Raw genomic sequence first — 13500 nt, forward strand, 5'->3', positions numbered from 1 at the left:
TGCAATCTGCAGTATACTTCGGATTCAAAAAGTCATTTCCTTGTCTAGAAGAGTCCGAAGGTCAGATGAAGAAACTCAAAATTTTTAAGCAGCTTGAAATACAAATATCACTTCTATTTGGTTAAATTCTAACTGTCAAAAACATCACTCAAAAATTTGACTAACATTACTTTTATTTTACTCAGCAATACTAATTGTCAGGGCTTAGAAGTCTGGTTTATTGACTTGTTTCTTATAACTTCTTAAAACTCCTCGGCTTTTTGTCAGCACGAAAGTTTATTTTTCAAATAGTTATTTACATGTGCCAATTACGACTAAAAATTTGTAGGAAAAAACAAGCCCAAATAAGATAGGGAAAGACAAGTTAATGAAAAATAATCAGCTCGAAAACAAATTTTAATATTGAGCTTGCGAACTACATTACTTAATGCTAAAGTTGAGAAGATTTTGAGCTGAAGATATAAAAATTATAACTAACGTGATTCTGCGACTTAGCTTGCGACTCTTTACGACTCTAGAAAAAAAAATTTACGTTTTTCTTCATTTCCCCACCACACGCTTGATTAGGCATAAATTTTCGAAATCACTGAAATTGCCAAGGAAAATAATTAAAAATTGGTTAATTTACAACCTTTTTTATCACAAATTGTACTATAGATTTTTTTCACAAATCTGTCAAATTGCGCTATGGATTTTTTTTAAGTTTTAATTTTAACGAAATTGCAGCAGGAATGTTTATATTATATCGTTAGACGTTGTTTATTGACATCATCAAACTGCAAATTGATTTACGTTGCTGCATACCGCACTTTTAGGCTGTCATCAATGAAATGATGACAGAACATACATTTTCTATCGTCAATGAAAATTCAAATGGATACTACAACACGATTCTAAAAGGTAATTTAAAACTTTTACGCTTTCTTGCGGCCAAAAAAATCCATTGCTAAAAAATGTATGAAAAGAAAACTATTTTCTATGTCAAAAATGTTCTCTCATTTTCAACATATTCTGAAAATTATGGATTTGGTTATGGACCTGTTAAAAACTACTAAATTTTTACACATACAATTTTTTTGTCTTAAAAATTGATCAACGTAGTTAAAAATGAAAGAAAGTTTTGGTAGTTTGCTTAGCAATTTGACATCATAATTAGCCTGAAAAGATTATAAGAAGCTTATTATACTGTTCTGAGGTCTGCATTTTTAAATTAGCATGTTAGCATAAAAAAATCAAAACTCGGATATGGAAAAATAAAAATGGCAAAACGATATAAATTTTGTCGCAAATTGAATGATTGTATTGCTCAAAACAAATTAACTGAAGAAAATTCACTGTTGACAGAAAAAAATGCAATTTAAAACAAAATGAAAGATTTTCATGCGCAGTAATAGTTTTCCGACATTGTTTGGTTTTTAGGGAATTTTGGTGCGGGTTCTGCAAAAGAATCAAACTCTTCTAGCAAAAATGGATATGGATCTTTTTCTGATGAACAAATGAACAAATTTTAATAATTTTTGGTGAAATTTTATGTTTTTGGAGAACTCAGGCAGTGAAAATGCTCTTTGAAACCTGCCGTACATTTTCGATCGAAACAGTCAACACCCTGTCTAGAATAAGCCGAAGTTCAGTTGAAGATATTGAAATCAAATATGTGTTTTCTTGTTTCGGTATTTGTCGAATAAACTGTAATTTTTTATCAGAATGAATTACAATAACTTAATTTGATTAAATTCTAATTGTTTAAATGTATCTGACAGAAAATGAGCTCGCAAGCTACATTATTTTTTGCTTGAAAATTCAGACATAACGAATGTTTTTTCTTGGGACTTAGCTTGCGACTCTTTGCGACTCTTTAACTAACAGAAAAATTTGAGTTCAAAAATAATTTTTTTTCGCGAAGATCGTTCAGGCTTAAATTTTTGGCGTCATCGAAATTTCAAACGTTTATAATTACAAATTGAATCATTCATGAGAATTTTTGTTTTTCACAATCAAATGGACATCATCTAACAAAATTTACTCCAGAATTTTTTGACTTAGTTTTGCTAATTACCAAATTGCACCAAGATCAAGTCGGCCTAATTTTTCACACCACCAAACTTCAAATTGCTACAACTTTCTGACCTCGAAAACTATATTTGAAAACTTCAACCTATTAACAGCTTCTTATACACAAAAATATTCACATTATTTTAGAATTCAAAACTTTTGGGTTTTTTATTTAAAACTTTTTTTTGGCAGATTGCGTTTTTTGCAACACGGTGAATTAGGCTGTGTTTTTGAAATCACTGAAATTCAAAAATATATAACTGGAAATTCAAAAATTAACGTCCAATTTTTTTTGCAGTTTATTAAGATACAATTTTTTTACTGCATAACAAAAATGTTTCGTTTTTCCAATGTAACCAATATTTTGCCACTTCATGTTTTTGTACTACGCACAATTAGACTGTAATCAATCAAATAATGCCAGAACATAATTGTTCTGTCATCAATGAGAGTTCTTATGAATACAACAAAATACAACAATTCCAAAAGCTAATTTAGGATGTTTAGGCCTCAAAGCGTGTATTTAAAAAATTCCATCCTAAAAGAAATTGAATGCATGAGAAGAAGCATTAAGAAAGACACATTAAGAAAAACTTTTTCAAACTCAATGCTCAATAAACAAGCATTTTTTTGTTCTTTTTGTTTCAGATTAAATAGACTTGAACAGACGTGTTATTCTTGCTCGGGTTATTCAGTTTCGAATAAGATTGAATCAAAAAATCTGAAAATCATAGATTTGAATATGACCCGTATTGAAAATTAATGAAAAACATAGAAACTGATTTTTATTCTCACGAGAATTGATCAAAACAGAGAAAACATAAAGAAACCTTAGTAGAATGCAGAAAAATTGGACAACATTGTTAGCCTGAAATTATTGTATGCTGTTCATTGTACTGTTCTATATTTTTGGAACGATTTCAAGATGCATCTTAAGCATAGAAAACCCAAAATCGGTTATGGATTAAAAATAAAACACACATGCAACAATGACAAACAAATCTATCACTCAAACCTAAATTACATGAAGACAATTTACTGCTTACTTAATACTGCTCTGACATTTTCGATTTTTCATGATTTCCGGCTGTGAAAAATTCAGTGTTATCCGCCTTACAATTTAGATCCAAACAATGTCAACACTTTCTACAATCAGATGAAAATATTAAAATTGAATGTTTCTCTTATAATATTTTTTCGGAACTTGTCAAAAAACTATTTTCATACTAGCCTGAAATACAAATATCACTTTTGTTCAAATAATTTCTAATTGTCAAAAACTATCTGGGAATAAATATTAAATAAATAAATTTATTTATTTATTAAATAAATAAATAAGAAAATACCATTTGCTCTACTCGACAAGAATACTGATTCTCAAATTTTAGAAAGTTTTTAGCGAAATGCTTCATGTAAATTCAATACTCTTTAAAGTTTTCTAAGCACAAAAATTTGTTTTTCAAATAGTTTTTGATATATACCAAATAAGACCAAAAGTTTTTGAAAACTTTAATTTTTTTAAAATTCTACACAATCGACTAACTATAAATTTTTCACGTCATTGAATTTTTAAACGCCTATAATTACAAACTGTTTCCTTTTCAAGCAATTTTGCTTTTCCCACGTCATATGGACATCTTCCAACAAATTGTACTCCAGTACTTTGCATCTTTTTACCAAATTCCACCAAGCTTGATTAGACTTATTTTTTTGTCATCTCTCACTTCAAATTGATAGATTTTGAAGACTTCCAATTGCTGTATTCAAATACATTTACCAGCCACTTTTATCGGCTACTTTCACACAAAAAACTTACTGTAAATTAAAAACTTCGGTTTTTGGGCGGGTTGCATTTTTGGCTGATTGCATTTTGTTGCACCACACTCAAATAGACTTGGGTTTTGACATCATCGATCTTCAGAATGATATAACTAAAAGCTCAGAAAATTTTTGTTGATTTTTTTTTGCAACCAGTTATACACAAACAGTCTACTGAAACAAAAAAAAGAAATATTTTTCTGATGTTCAGAACAATTTTTTTTTGCTAATTCACGTTTTTGCACCACGCAAAATTTGAACGTGATCGTTGAAATTACAGAACATAATTTTTCTGTCATCAATCAAAATTCATACTGATACAACAAAATGATTCTAAAAAGTACTTTTGAATTTTTAGGTCTTTAGGCGGCCATAAAAGTCCATTCCTAAAGACAAGATCTGCTCGTTTGGGTTTTTCAGGCTCGAATAGAATTGAACAAAGAATCTGAGAATCATGGGTTTGATTATGACCCCTAATGAAAATTTTAAAATTTTTACAAACATAATTTTTTCCTCACAATAAGTGATCAAAATGTTTAAAAGCAAGACTTAATTTTGTCATCATAATTTGTCGAAATAATCATATGCCGTTTATTATACAGTTCTGCATTATTGGAAGGATTTCAAGATGCACATTAGTATGTAAAATAAGTCAAAGCACAGTTATGGAATAATAACAAAACACATAATACGAAACAATGGTAGCTGGTTACTGTTCAAGTAGCACAGAATGTTCCGACCAGTCTTAAGAAATTACAACAAAATTATTTTTCCGATAAGTGTTATTTTTCGGCTTGATATGATGAGAAAAAAGTAGAGCATAGTGAATTTTGTCAGCCATGTCAAATATGCAAGTTGCGAAAAAATTTTTGCGACAATTAACAAGAAAAAAATTAACATTTTTTGTAAGTTTTTTCCAAAATTTTTTAAGTTTTCGATTCATAAGATGAAGCTGAAAACTACAAAACCAACTTCATTAGAGTAAAGTTAAATTTTCAAGGTCTAAATTCAGCTGAAATAATTTAATGTAAGCCTGCTCACTTCCTCCAAATTAGGCGAAAGGGCAACTTTGTATTTTGTGAAATTTGTGAAAACGGAACCCGGAACAGTCTTAAAACATATTTTTTGCAAGTTCAACAACATTGCTAGTTTTATTTGATTTTTTTTGTTTAGTTTGGATTCTATAAACAAATAACCAGAACACTGTATTGCTCGAATTCGTTTCAAAAACCAGCGGATTTACGGAGTCGTCATCAAAAGTAGCGGAATGGGTACAGTTTTTGGAACCCGCAAACTAATATGAAATGTGGTGGGGGGAAGACCTGAGACATGCATAATCCAACGAAATTATTAAATTCTACAATAAATTTTTGCCAAATCCTCCTACATTTGCGGGTTCCACTTACTTCATTAAACTTTCCATTACAGTATTGCAAAATTTACTAACATTTTCAGAATCTGATACTAAATTGCGAAATTCTAATTACATTTGCAGAATTTGGATAAACTAGCATGCATTATTCTGTCGTTGTAAAATCCGCGAAAACACTACAAAACTGCTCGTATCAGGGCGAAGCCCTGAAGTTTCCGACTGCCTTTTAAGGTTTATGGAGCAGTAGTACATAAAAATTAAATGTAATAAAATAAAATTAAAAAAAAAATCTAAATTTTAATTTTTTTTTATGAAATCATCCCCCCACACGCCATATTAAGTACAAAAAATTAAACTTCGCTCCTTGTAACAAATCAATTATGGCAAACAAGCTTCTATCAAACAATTTGGAGAGATTTATTTGACTCCCAAATTGGCCAAAATGGCAATATTTAAACCCCCATAATTTTATAAAAAGTGATCACAGGTGAAATATCTTTTCAAATTTAAGCTCAGAACAACAATACCTTTTAAATGATATAAAGAAAATGTGTCAAAAATGGCTAGTTAAAAAGTCGAAATTTGTCTGAAGAAAAAAAAACCCACCCCGAGCACAAATATTCCGTTACTTTCGTATCGAAAGTCGGAACAATAAGCGACAAAGCTTACGTTATAGTTACATGTAAGTTCAACTTTTGTAAGTTGAGTCCAGTTTCATTTAAGAACAAGTTTAAAGACTTGTCCCTTGATTCTATTGACTTACAGACACCAAACTGTGCACCAATCCAGTGCACATTTTACTCTAGTAATAAAGGCGCCATAATTTTTATGCCACTTTTTGTTACAACTTTCGATAAGAGTGACAAAAATATGGTGCTCCGGGTACTTCGGCTTTTTAACAGGCCATTTTTGAATAAAAATTATGCCATTTGAACAATATGACAACTTGAGCTCAAGTTGTTAAAGATAATTTATTTGTAACTCTTTTTTCGAAAAGTTAATGGAGCTTCAAAACTGCCACTTTGACTAATTTGAGTTAATTATTGCGCAAGGTCTTTTGTGATATTACCGCGTAAGTGGTAAATTAGGCGTGTGAGGGAAACTTTTGAAAAGAAAATCAGTTTTTAGTTGATGCTGTCAAAAACTATTTCAAAGACATTGAAGAGTAGTCAGAACATTTAGGGCTCTACCCTAAAACAAGAAGTGCTGTTATCTTTTATGGTTAGCAAATAGAGCAAAGGTTTTGAATCTAATTCCTTTGTTTTGCTCATCCATGCATTTTCATCCATTCAATTTCATATCTTTATTAGTTTCCCAATGAGTTCATAAAACTCATCCTTTAAATCAACAAAACCTTAAGCTCATTTTTTTGTTGCGACATAAATTACCTTCAATTATGTTTTTTTTTGTATAAAGAAAATTTGTTTTTTCGGGTTTTATGCACTGAACAGCTCAAAATCATTATTTCTAGATCTTAAAATAAAACTTTTGTGATTAAATCTGAATTAGTCAATCAAAAATAAACCAAATGGCTCGACACTTCAATCATTTTCAGATGCACATGAATGATAAGGCTAAATTATCAAATATCTAGAACTTTGGTTCCCTTGAAGCCATTTTACTGTTTTTTTTTTTGACGGGGCAAAATTTCACAAGTGATTTGAAATTAAATAGATTGTTTGACAAAGTTCGACTTCACGTAATTTCGGCTATTATTTTTATCTGCTGGAACTTTTAATTGCAAGCTTTTGACAGGGGAGAAATCTAAGATCCATTTGAGAACCACTTCGGGTTGATAACTGGTCTGTTATCACAAAAATTGGGATCTTTTTTATTATTTCCCCGCTTTGCACAAGATAGAGGTTCGTACCAGGTACAAAATTCGCATATGCTTAATCGTTGAATTATTTCATCATAGGGATCCCAATTTTGTTTTTGATTACTTGTAGCATTTTCTGATTTTCAAAAAGTTTTTGTAGTGCTCAAAGCGCCTCACAAAAACTTTAAGAATGGTGGGCGAAAAATGATTTCTTGAAATTTTACTTCAATTTCTTGAAATTTTTCTGTCCTGAAAATTTCAAGCTCCTAAAAAACACAACTGCACTATTGGCACAGGCTGTTTTAACTTTCAATTTTGATGCCCGAGCAAACCTCTATATAGAGCTACAGCATGTTTTTATTATTCACTAGTTGGAAGTTTAAATTGACAAAGTTATGCATAATCGTACTTGTTGAAAAAATAAAGCAACAAATCCGAAGCTAAGTTGTGAAAAAGCATACCAAATCTGATCTGATAAGTGGGCTGACATGGTAGGAAATGAGCACTTACTGAACCATAAGCAGATATGAACGTAGCTATGAACCTTCAGTTTAACAGAGAGCTAATTTTCAGGTCTGCAAGAATTATGACTGCAAACGCAGCTCTTTTTTTCACTTATGATGATAAAAGGCTCTTCTAAAAGTTATTATCGTTCGGACTTAATTAAAGAAATAATTCTCAGTCAGAGAAATAATTCACAGACAGAGCATTGAATTAACCTGAAAAATTATAAAAAGCAAAACTTAATGATAGCGCATAACACTTTGTGACTTTTGAAGAAGAGCAAACGTGTAACTCATATGAAGAAGGCGACCAAAAAACCTAATAAAAATCTGTTCGAGTCTTTTTATAGAAACTTCCAGATCTGACCGGCAAATACTCAATACAAATAACAAATACAAATACAAATAATATTGCTCCAATTTTGTTATAAAGATTTGCACTTGTCCAAAAAGACCCTGATTTTTTTTTACATTAAACATGTTTCGTCTCAGTTATTTTTGCCATTTATTTTGTTCATATGAGAAAAAACTTCATCTGCATGAGTTTTTTATAAAGTTATGGGGATTTTGATCACGCGAATTTTACGTTATTTAATTTTTTTTTAGTCATGCGCCGCATTTATTATTTATTCAAAATTAATGGTTATTTGATCTGTTCTTATATATTCTATTTGCAGAATCGCATAGGATGGTACAGAGTAAATGCATTGGGTAAATTGGAGCAGGGTAGAATGTCATGGAACCGAAAATTACCTCTTAAATTAATTTGAGTCAAATTTCGAGTTTTTCAATTAAGATGTTGTAGTGCAGCGAAGAAATCCGACACAGAATTACCTCCAATTGGAATCATGGCAAGCTCATTAGTCTAATTCACGCCTTTTTAGGCAAGAAATTGGTCGTTTTGTTTTTAACGACAATTGAGTGTGTCAAAAGTTCAAAAGAAAAAGAAACGTTTTTAATTTCTTAAGCTTCTGTTTTAAATAAACAAAAGATATGAACTTCCCAGATAGAAGTTTCCGGCGGCGGCAGAATTCAAAACATTATTAGACTCATTTTTACTTAATTTTAGTCTGATTTCTGAAAAAATATCCCATCGCCGCAGAAGTAAAAAGATTATAATTGAAAAACCAGATAAGTCATCATTTCATCTTGAAATTTTGTGTACGGAAAGAATCAGCAGAAAATAAGCAGATAATCAGAGTATTTCACGAGGGAAAACATAACTTACTACTTAATTTAGAAAGTGAAAAGATAACGACGAATCATGTTTTTTTTGTATCAAAATAAGCAAAACTTTTATCGACAAACAAGACACGTAAGGCTCCTTCTACATCCTGTTTGTTCCAAATAACAAAAAAAAATTATTTAAAATTTTATAATATTAGGCGCTTTAAACGGAAATTTTTAGAAATACGATCTGAAAAATATTCTGAGCTCAATATTATAATCTGATCCGGGCGGATCTATGATTTTCTCGAAGTGAGATTATAGAAAAAAAAATAAAAAACTTGTCACTCTTTTAACAGTCCACCAAAGCACTACAGAGACCCCGTTTTGGCTAAAATTTCTGCGCCACAGGCAAAACGTTGAAAAAAAACAGGCCGAAAAAGGCGTTTTTAGGCAGTTTTTTAAAAATTTTGTCCAAAAAACTGCATTTTTTCGGCGAGCGCTCCCTCCTCAAAAGTAGTATATATTAGCGCCAAGGCGCTTTCAGAAAAGTTTTAGGGCTCGTCACCAAAAATGGATATCTCAAAATAGTACAAGAGTTGGCAGGCGGTGGAATACCTGAAGGAAAGGAGCGTACGCCACAACCCCCCCCCCGTCTAAATCGTTTTTAAATTTTTTTTTTTAAAAACTGCCTAAACACGCCTTTTTTGGCCTGTTTTTTTTCAAAGTTTTGCCTGTGGCCCAGAAATTTTAGCCAAAACGGGGTCTCTGTGGTGCTTTGGTGGACTCTTAAAAAGTGACAAGTTTTTGATTTTTTGTCTATAATCGCCCCTGCAAGCAATTTTTAAACCCCCATAAACATAGGAAAAAGCGACCACAGGAAAATAAATAAATTTGAGATCAAGAAAACATTTTTTTGTCAAAAATTCGTCGAAAATGCTTAGTTAAGAAGTCGAAAATTGACTGAATAGAAGACCACCTTAAGCATAATTATTCCGAATTTTCTTCAAAAGTCGGAACAATAAACTGCTCCACACAAAATTTCGATACAGTCAAAGTTATAGAAAACTGTTCACCTGTTCACGCTGACATGTCTTGATGCAGTTTATAACACAAAAATTAATTTTAATTTCCTGCACCGCCAGCAAGTTTTTTTTTAAAAAAAAGGCAGTTTTTTGGTTATTTTTTTAAAAAATTTTGACCAAAAAAAATGAGTTGGTCGAAAATTAGTCCAAAGTGAATAAACTACGCTGATTTATCCAACTAATGTGTTAGTAGGTGCAAAAAATTGCTGTCCCTCAAATTGTTTTCATAATCAGTAGAACATAACTGAATTTCTGTAAGTGTTTTGAAAGTTTCAAAAAAAAATTCTTAGAGTGAAACCTAAATTACATACATGATAACAAGACTGCTCATACATTGTTTTGACTGCTCGTACATCCACCCCTGCAAGCAATTTTCAAACCCCCATAAAGATACGAAAAAGCGACCACAGATTAAAATAATAAATTTGAGATCAAGAAAACAATATTTTTCAAAAGTCCGTCGAAAATGCTTTATTAAAAAGTCGAAAGTTGACTGATTAGAAAACCACCATATGCATAAATATTCCGCACTTTCTTCAAAAGAACAGTAAACTACTTCACACAAATTTTCGATACAGTCAAATTAAAAAATTGTTCACCTGTTCACGCTGACACGTTTTGATGCAGTTTATAACATAAAAAGTAATTTTAAGTATACTTTCATATAATGAAAAAAATTTCACAAAAAACCAAAGGAAGGGGCTTGAAAAGAGCCCAATTTTTGTGTGAAATATTGTCTGCCATTAATCCTGCTTGACTTTAACAAAATCATGCTATTTCGTAAGCACATCCATTTTCATAGATGAATTGTTTTGATCAACTTTTAAAATTAACCGCGGGAAGCCTTAATTTTATTGAAAAGACCTTACTGAAAGTTTCTGAGATGGCAAACGTTTGAGCCAGAATCAGAAAGTGGCTTTGTTATTCGCAGATTTCGCAATGGACAAACTTTGGTAAAAGTTTTCCAAAAAGTGCCTAAAAACGCATTTTTTGGCCTGCTTTTCAAAATTCTGCCTGCGGCGCAGAAACTTTGAACAAAACAGGGTCTTTTAGTGCTTTCGGAGAGCTGGGAAAATCAATTTAGTCAACCTAAAAAGGGTCGATAATTTTTTTCGAAATTTTTTGAAACCCCCCCCCCCCCCCCCCCCTCGCAAAAATCCCAGATACGCCCCTGTTTCAATATTTTTTGAGTTGAAAAGAGCGTACAATTGGTCGGCATTTTGTTCGATTCATTATTCAGCCACCTTAAACCCGGGTTATAATCAAGATAGAGATGACAAAAAAAAACAGAATTCGTGAAATCAAACCCCCCCCCCCCCCTAAAGTTACCAAGTGAACGGTCACCCCTTTAAATTTCAGAACAAATTAAAGCAGTAAAGCCATTAAAAATAATGCGGAATGTTTTCACCCGAAAGTCAATTATCTGCTCTCTAAACTGAATCAGAGAGGATATTGCTCACTTGGTCCGTGACAAGAAATTTTGTTAACCTTTTTAAAATAAAATTACAAAAAACACTTGAAATAACTATGTTTGACTCACTTCTAGCGAAAAAAATTTTCCAAGATTTTTTTGTGTTTTTTTTACCGCTCATTTGTTGTTACTAAAAAGTATATTCGCTGAGTGAAAAGACGGATCTAGGATTTATCAAGAGGGGGATTCAGAATTTAAGTTTTATTCGAACTCTCTTTTTAGTTCAATTGAGCTTTCGAGGAAACCCCATTTTCCTCTTTTTGTTGTGCCGCAGGCAAATAACATGTTTTTGACCAAAACATTTCCGAGCCAACTTTTTTCGAACACAATTCCTCCTAAAAATTAGTATATGTTGGCACCAAAGGGTCTTGTAAAGCCTTTTAGGGTTGATCGGTAGAAAACGGATGTCAAAAATTAGTGCCAAAAGGACTTAGAGAGAGGAGAGAAGCCGTTTTTTGTTTATTTTTGGTCGGTCAAACGTAGATGCCGCATAAAACCAGGGGAGGGGTCAATTTCATGCGAGGGGATGTCTTCCCTGTAAGCTCCCAAATATAACTCGAGTTGATACAAAATCATTATATGGTATCATTTGGATGTGAAATTAGATTTTTTGAAAATAACATACGCTCTTCAGGAGTGTTGTCCAGTTTCTCTTTCTCGTCCAGGTATTTGATCCAGAGGACTGTGGTGGCCGCGATGGTGCCGAAGATGACCAGGAAGTACACGAAGTACACAAAGAGAGCAGCCACGAAACGCATCAGCACCAGAATCAGCAGAGACAGTCCTGAAATTTTATCACATTTTAACACATGTTATCAGTTCCCGGAAAAGGATTCCAGGCTCCCGCACAGATTAATCAGCTGGAGTTTCTGGTCAATAAAATCAGGAACGAATCTAAGGTCCTTGTTGGTGGAGTAAATATAACTTTACCTAATAAATGATTAGCCGAAGAAAAATGAATCAAGCTGAATTGCTGCAATTTGATTTGTTAATTGCAAACAAAAGTTTTGACTGGTATAGTATTCTGCTATTTGGTTTCCTTGTGAGACAAGTCTGAAGGGGCTAACTCATAGAACAGTTTTGTCTGTTCGTAAGTGTCTAGTCGTCGTGCTATCTATTTTCGATCGGATAAGAGTTCGGACTAAATTTCGTGTAACGCCTTAGTTCCAGTCCCAGATAAACCGTTCAAAAACCGCTCAAACCGCTCATTTTGAAGCAAGATTTTGAGCGTAATTGTCTAAGAAAAACTTCTGAGCAAGACCGAAAAAACTTCTGATCAAAATTTTTAATCGATCTAAATTACGGATATGTAATTTAACCGAACCTGATGGAAAATGAAATGACAAAAATGGCCGTTTTATTGCCGAATGTTAAGCAAACAAAAACTTCCCCAGATAAAGTTTGTTTAACAACAATTAAATCAGCAATTGTTGCTTTTTTTCTGTCGTTTCAAAACTGTTTTTGCGGAAAATTATCACAATGCAAAAACGGTATTCAGTATTCAAAAATTTTAAAAACCATGAGCGTTTGTTACAGCGGAACATATTTTTAGTTTCGGCACTGTTGTATTTTGGCACAGTTGAATTTCTTCTAATGGTCTAATAAAAAACTTTGCTTAAACGTGATCTACAGTCTCTCATAATTATATTATAAATTGTACATACAATTGCAATGGATGAGGCTTTACAACAGTGCTGACACAAATTGCAGAAAACCTCACAACAGTGCTGACCCGGGTTGAACACAAATCTCAGAAAACCTCACAACTTCTTACAAATTTAGGCTCTAAACTTTTTACAAGATTTGCAACACTTTTTTCTTGTCTTGCAATTTTTTCTTATAAAAAAGTTGCAAGGTAGAGACTTTTTTTTGAAGAAAGTTGTAAGATAAGAATTTTTCCGAAAATATTAATGAAAACTTTTTGCATGTTCATTTTTAGGATTTTGTTCTGACAAGCTTAAAAGTTCTCCGCTGTGCAAGAGTACAAAAACGGAAACTCGTAGGCCAAACGACTCGTTACTGAAAACCCAACTAAATTTATAGAGTTAGATTTTCGCTGATACCTAGAAACTTTGTCGATATATACCTGAGCCGCACATACATCTATAAGACATGCATTTCGTAAGAATTGACTTTTGATGATTTCCAAGATAATTTTGAACCGTTAATTAGGTCTAACTAGTAGATTAATAAGAACAATTTCACAATGAGTT

The 13500-nt window shown here is 32.1% G+C and overlaps 1 protein-coding gene across 1 annotated transcript in view; it reads right to left on the reverse strand.

Annotated features, from left to right (window-relative positions):
- LOC134841861 (choline transporter-like protein 1) overlaps positions 1-13500 on the reverse strand; it is a 70561-nt gene that overhangs the window by 44401 nt on the left and 12660 nt on the right. The window contains exons 5-6 of the mRNA XM_063857902.1: positions 13374-13390; positions 11913-12071 (exon numbers count right to left, since the gene is read on the reverse strand). Coding sequence (XP_063713972.1) covers positions 11913-12071; positions 13374-13390 — 176 coding nt within the window. The remainder of the gene's footprint in view (positions 1-11912; positions 12072-13373; positions 13391-13500) is intronic.

Source organism: Symsagittifera roscoffensis, chromosome 3 (assembly GCF_963678635.1).
Source record: "Symsagittifera roscoffensis chromosome 3, txSymRosc1.1, whole genome shotgun sequence".
NCBI lineage: Eukaryota > Metazoa > Xenacoelomorpha > Acoela > Convolutidae > Symsagittifera > Symsagittifera roscoffensis.